Raw genomic sequence first — 7,119 nt, 5'->3', positions numbered from 1 at the left:
GAAGGAAGGAAGGAAGGAAGGAAGGAAGGAAGGAAGGAAGGAAGGAAATAAGCATTTATTTAAGTCCTACCATGCCTCAGGAGCATTTAGCACAATGGTCCTAAGTGCTTTACAAATATTATCTCATTTGACCCTTACAACAGCTCTGCAAGGGAGGTGCTATTGGGATTCCCATTTTACAGATGAGGGAAACTGAGGCAGGCAGTGCTGCAGCAACTTGCTCAGGGTTATTGTGTCTGAGACCAGATATGAACTCATGTCTTCCTGACTCCAAGCCCACTGCTCTAACCACTGAGCCCCCCAACTGCTTCCAATAGCCTGGACTACCATAATAGCCTTCCAACTGGTCTCCCTGCTTCAGGTTTCTCTCTTCTCTAGTTCATTCTCCACATAGCTGTCAGATTTTCTCAACTATAGGTCTAACCATCTTATCCCTACTAAATGATCTTCAGGGGCTCCCTATTATCTCTAGGATCAAATATAAACTCCTTTGTTTGACATCTAAAACTCTCAGCAACTTGGCCTCTTCTCACCTTTCCAAACTTTACACACTCTACAGGCCATGCTGGCCTTCTTGCTCTTCTCTATCTCTATGATTTTGCAATGGCTACCCCCTCATGCCTGGAATGTTCTCCCTCCAAAATCTTTGGCTTCCTCTAGGAAGAATCAGCTCAAATATCTGTAAATGACTTTTCCCCACTCTCCTCAGTTGCTAGTGTCTTGCCCTTTAAAATTACTTCCCCATATTACTTCCCCAATCCTCTGTGGATCTTGTATGCACCTATTTAAATAAATGTTGTCCTGTCTATTAGAATGCAAGCACCACAAAGTCAGAGATTGTTTTCGCTCTTTTTTCTTTTCTTTTTAATCCTTAGCACTTAACAAACATTGCCTGACACATACTTAAGAAATGCTCATTGATGGATTGGTTGACTGAATACCTTTAGAGTGCTAAAAGTACCTTCTCTCTTGTTCCTAGTAGAATGACACAATGCAATGCATATGATTCTATGCTACCTCATAAATGCTTGCTGATTCTTTTCCTCTGTCCTGTGTCCTCTTCTCTTCTCCCTGTATACTGTTAGTGATCTCAGAATTTCCTATGCATTCATCTTTTCTCAGACAACTCCCAAATCTATGGATTGCAGCCCATATGCAACCCTTATATCTCTCCTCAACTCTAATTTCCTATCACCAATTGCTGGACAGTTCCACCTTTTTTAATATGCTCAAAATTAAACTCATTTTTCTCCCTAAACCTACTCTTCCTAAACTCCCTATTTCTGTTTAGGGTATTAGTATTCTTGCAATTTACCTGGTTCAAAATGTCAATCATCTTTGACTTCATTCTCTTTCACCTCCAATACCAGGGATCTTAAATATCATGATGTCCAGCCCCCTCATTTAGGGATGAGAACATTGAAGTTCAAAGAAAGGAAGTGGCTTGCATAAGGTTATAGCTGGTCTGTGGTACAGTTCGAATTAACTGGTCTATCAACTCCCAGTTCAAGGTCTAATTTTCAACTATGGTTTGATCTGTATTAAAATGTAAATCTAAGGGGCGGGCAGGTAGCACAGCGAGTAAGAGCACTGGCTCCAGGGTCAGGATGACCTGGGGATCGAATCCCGGGCTCAGACACTCAGCACCCACCAAGAAACACCTGGCCGTGTAACCTTGAGCAAGTTACTTAACCCCAATTGCTTAAAAAAATAAATAAATAAATAAATGAAATGTAAATCTACTTGAGAGGGATCATCATGCATCTCTCCAACATTCTTCCAGCAAAACTATGTGGCTATAAATCATGGAATATCATATCACCAAAGAATCAAAACCGTAGGTGACTCAAATCAATGGACAGGTACGTAACAATCATAATTAGGCTGTAGCATATTACCAATGGTAACTTGCCTGAAAGACATGGAATAAGGGATATAGCCAGGAAACATGTGATTAGAAAAAGAAGTGGGTCAATCAAGTAACAAGAGTGAAGAATAACAGAAGGAAAATCCAAATATTATTCTTAAACCCACAGAAAGGTGAGACACCAGAAGACCACCTGCAGGTCACTGGGAGGATTGTCTATGAAGGATTCATGGGACAACATAGACAAGAGTCACACAGAATAAGAAAGCTTGAATGAGTTATGATCTGTACCAAGTACTAAACCAAGTACTCACATAAATGAGATCATGAATTTATTGAAGTATATTGAAGTAAAGTAGAAATCTGAGAACAAATTTTGGTGAGGGTATACAAAGGAAAGGTAAGGAGATTAGATTAAGAGAACACTGAATACCCAGCAAGGAAGTTACCCCAAGGGTTAAAGGGCACAAAATGGAAAGACTCAGAGATTGAAAACAAGGACTTGACAATTTTGACTAGGAAAAACTTTGTATGGGTCTAAGGGATGTCCTCTCTCCACACCCTCTCCCTGACCATTCTCCTTAATGTAGGGCTCTTGTACTCTGGCACCATTATGAAATAGTACTTATATGTGATACAGTAGAAATAACACTGGGTTGAGAGTTAGGAGACCTGGGTTCCATAACAACATAGCTCTGTGACCTTTGGTCAGTCATTCAATCTTCAGAGTTTCAATTCCCTCATCTGTCATATGAAGAAAATACATTTCCCCTGTCAACCTCATAGGATTATTGTCAAAATCAAATGAGATACTATATATGAAAACACTTTGAGACCATAAGGGACTACATTAATTTGAATTATTGGTATTACATCACTTTTGTCCATTTAACAACCTCCTGTTTTTTCCTACCTTCAACTTACTCCTCTGTGATCATCCCTTCTATATCAGCAAAAAGATTCTTCCTGATTCACAAGCATGATCACTTCTGTATCCTCATCAAAATAGGACTGGTTCCCTATTATATTTATGATAAAATATCAGCCTTATTTCATATTTTACTCCTTAATACACTTTGTATTCCAGCCAAACTGGACTAATAACTAATATCTAACCTGGTTTTAGTATATGGTCTCCCTCTAGCTTTCTATTCCTCATTCCTAGAACCCAATATTTGATAAAATTCTTCTCTTCTTTCAAGTCCTAGATCAGGTACAACCTCCTCCATTAAGCCTTCCTTGATCCCACAGACCCAATCCAGCAGAAAAAAGATTTTGCCTTCCTCAAGCTGCTTCGAAGTATCGTTTCTGTCACATTCTGCCTTGTGCAATACTTCTATGTATATATGCAATACCCCACCCTACCCCCATAAGTCAAGTTAATGGATTTTTATTAAGCACACTGAGTAGGTGCCAGGTTTTATGCTAGGTGGAAAGAAAGAAGGGTGAAAAAGATAAAACTGTAAATTAAAAATTCCCCTGCCCTCAAAGAGCTTAGCTAAGTAAGTTGTAAACCAATTCCATGTGGCTTTATTTTTAATGGAGAGTAGAGAAAAATCCCTTCTGTCCCTGAATCTTAGGAGGACAAGTAGCAGGGAGAGTTTTGATCCTTGGGAAGGGGCAGAAGAGGAAGGGAAAGAGGGATTGGAGAAAACGTCAGAGAAACCCCAACTGAAGGAAAGGGTAATTGAGTTCCCAGCTCCCTCTTACTTCCCGGCCACCAGAAGGGGGCCAAGAACTGAGGTTCAAGGCTCCAGGAGCTACATCCCTACTACCACAGTTCCAGAAATCCTCCAAAAATAGATGTGTTTACCTTTCTTTTTTTCATACTTGGAATTCTTTTCATCAGGTGTTCACATACAGGTTGCTCCCTATCTGGAACTAGAGACATACTGCCTTGTTCCCTCCTGATGCCAAGTGCAAGAGGAGCTAATCTCTGTGCAGAGTAATCCATGCTGTACACATTTGTTTGCTTTAAGATGGAGGATGGTGCTGATTTTAGTGGCTAATTGCCCAGTTTAGCAATTATCCCAGTAAATACTGCTGCCTGGGACAAGGGATAGAAGGTGACAAGACAGCAAAATAAGCAACGCACTTTCTCACACTTAGCAAGAAGGCAGAGTCCACAGGAAGGGAGGCAGGATCTGAACAGGAAATGTGTTCACTCCTGAACAGGATATGGGCAACTTTTCTCTTCTGGCATTATTATAAGCAACCAGTTGTAATAACAAGGCAAGACCGCAAGAGGGAAATAGTCATATCAGGAATTAGGAATCGAAGTATGAGAAAGCAAACCTGTTCTTTCTTTTTTTCTTTACTGCCTCTCCCTCTTTCTCTCTTCTCTCTCTCATACCATCAATTAGTAGTAGCCAAGCACTCTAAACCAACACCAGTGTTTTTTTGAACAAAGTAAGTGTATTTTACCAAAGCAGTGGCAGATTCCAGGATTAGTCTGAATATTCTGTGTCTGTCTGTCCAGGAAGGTAGGATGCTGTTAAACAACCCAGAAATGAGCTACTCCTTGGCTTATTATGGATGCCTATTGCATAAGAATTAGACATGGGGTCAAGAAGATCTGAGTTCAATTCCCACATGAAACTGCCTGTGTGAACCCAGACAAGATACTTACCCCTTCTTTACCACTCTCTCTTTTTTTCTCATCTCTAAAATGAAGGGTTTGGATTGGACAGCCTCTAAGGTCCCTTCTAGCTTTCAGTCTATGATTTGGCTGTTTGCAGCTATCCTTCTTTGGACATTTGGACATCAAGTATTTCTTATCCCTTTTCCTTTTTCTTCATCTCTTTCTCCACCATCATCATCATCATGAAAGAGGGGGTTACTAGATATTTCTCTGCCTCCAAATATCTACCTCATGAAAACCTTACCACTGAGTTAAGCCATCTTCTCAGGGAAATCCCATTTTTCTTTTTTGTATTAAATGTTATTATTTTTCAATTAATGAAAATTTACCTTCTCTCCCTTCTACCCCTTCCCACTGAAGAAAAAGAAAAAGCAAAACTTTTTTTTTGCCCTTCTTTTTTGTCTTATGAGATGTGGATACCTTAGCATTTATTACCACACTTTCACCTCGGTAACCAGAGATTATGGTCCCAGAGTAATGGGCCTCAGGCTAAAGACGTTTTGATTAGTTAGAAAAATAGAAGTTCTATCACAGAATAGAAATTCTATCATTACATGATACAAAACTTTAAATGAGCTGCCCCTTCACCTCTGTTTGGCACATAAAGCAACAGAAATGGCAACCCCTTCACATCCTATTAATGTTTTAATGAGTTGCTCAGGTCAAAAGTTTTATGAGCTGGTGAACAACCTAGCGATAAAACTGTGCACTTTTAACTGAGCCAGGCCCTACAAGACAGCCATAAGCCTCATCACTTGGTCCATGCCTGAAACCTTTTCAGCTTGGTAGGGGCTCCCAGAGTTTGCTTTCTACCTGGCAACAAATGCCACTGAGGACCTAAGGTTACCTCCATGACACCATGAAATATAAGAGGAGGACTTTAATAGAGATTATGACTATGTCTGACTAAATGCAGTAATGACACAAAACTAAAAACTCACCTGCATGACTTTGAAAAAGGTACCTAACCCATCTGGGTCTCGGTTTCCTCAGTTGCAAAAGGAGGATGGTAATAAATACCTTGTTTATCTCATAGAGTTCTTGAAGAATCAAATGAAAGAAGTATAATATTGTTTTCTCCGTTCAACAAATGGAAGGAATTATTAGTGGTAAAAAGAAATCAAAATATTTAAGTACATTTAAAAATTTTAATTTACGTAAACTATATAGTAAAATTTTAAAATTTATTATTAATATTTATGGCAAATGTGGTGAATATCTGGTATCTAAAATATATGAAGAATATAGTGGGTATATATGTGTGTGTACACACCCAGAGAACTGTTAAAATTTTAGAAAGATATTTCCCATTCCACAACGGATAGATAGACAATGGTCAAGGGATATGAGCAAATGTTACCCAAAAAAGGAAACACAGGTTGTTAATAAACATTTGAAAAAAAGTGCTCATCCTCACCAAGTCAAAAAAACACAAAGAAAGTATTGTTATACCTCTTCCCACCCTTCAAATGGACAAAAAGAATTAAAAGCAATGAAATTTAATTCTGGCAGGGTTGCAGAGAAATTAATCCATTGCTGTTGGGACTACAAACAGGTATAATCTTTTTGGAAAATAATCTGGCAGTATAAATTAAAAGTTGTCAAAATAATCATACCTGTCAAACTAAGCATTCATAAAATCAGTGCTTTAGAGATAAAGAAGGACCTTAAAGGTCATCTAGTCTAATTACTCATTTTAGCAATATGGCAGAAATTACTTGTTCAAGGTCACTCAGAAAATAAAAGACAATTAAGAGAGGTATGTATGACTTCAATTCTTTTGTGGAGAATATATCCTGAAAATATCAGGGGGAAAATCTAAGAAAGAGAGAGAAAAAGAGACAGAAAGATGAGGAGTGGGAGAGGGTCTAACAGAGGAACAGAATAGGTACAAAATATTCAGAAGCAAATATACACAGTATCATGGTGTTCCATAAACTCAAAGTGCCCAGTACATGGGGGAAGGATTTACTATTTGACAAAAACTGCCAGGAAAATAGTCTGAAAATTTTTAAATTTAGAATAACACCTTATACCATATACCAATATAAACTCTAAATGGATACATGACCCAAATATGAAATGCCATATCACAAACAAATTTAGACAAGCAAGGAACAAATTACCTTTTAGATCTATGGGTAAGGGAAGAGTTTGTGACTAAACAAGATAAGATGGATAATTTTGATTGTATAAAATTTGAACATTTTTGCACAATCTAATGTAATTAAAATTAAAAAGGAGAAGAATAACTGGGGGAAAAATCTTTGAAGCAAATTCTCTGATAAAGGTTTCATGTCCAAGATATATAAGAAACTGATTTAAATCTATAAAACTAAGAGTCATTCTTCAGTAGGTATAAACAGTCAGTTTTCAAAGGAAAAAGTCTAAGCTAACAATCATGTGAAAAAATGTTTGAAATCTCTAATAATTAGATAAACATAAATTAAAATAATTGTGAGGTTCCACTTTAGAGCCATAAAATCAACAAAGATGCAAGAGAGAAAAATATCAAATATTGGAGGGCATCCAGTCATACTGGAAAGCAATTTGAAATTATGCTCCCAAAAGCTGACTTGTACAAACCCTTTAAGAAATTAAAGGGGTGGAG

At 37.9% G+C, this 7,119-nt stretch overlaps 1 protein-coding gene across 3 annotated transcripts in view; it reads right to left on the bottom strand.

Moving 5' to 3' along the window:
* Positions 1-7,119, bottom strand: part of SLC2A9 (solute carrier family 2 member 9) — a 296,562-nt gene that overhangs the window by 277,590 nt on the left and 11,853 nt on the right. Inside the window, exon 1 of one of the 3 annotated variants that reach the window (XM_069069873.1) lies at positions 3,963-4,211. The exons of 1 other annotated variant lie outside the window; for it this stretch is intronic. Coding sequence is in view for 1 of the 2 variants with exons in the window: in XM_069069863.1 (XP_068925964.1) it covers positions 3,681-3,821 (141 nt within the window). In the remaining variant the exon portion in view is untranslated. Of the gene's footprint in view, positions 1-3,680; positions 4,212-7,119 lie in introns of those variants that run through there. One more of the 3 variants, XM_069069863.1, reaches the window with a different exon arrangement.

Source organism: Petaurus breviceps, unplaced genomic scaffold (genome assembly GCF_028583685.1).
Source record: "Petaurus breviceps papuanus isolate PSGF00001 unplaced genomic scaffold, PetGlider_PUasm1.0 140, whole genome shotgun sequence".
In the NCBI taxonomy this organism is placed as follows: domain Eukaryota; kingdom Metazoa; phylum Chordata; class Mammalia; order Diprotodontia; family Petauridae; genus Petaurus; species Petaurus breviceps.
This window is presented reverse-complemented; position numbering and strand designations above follow the sequence as displayed.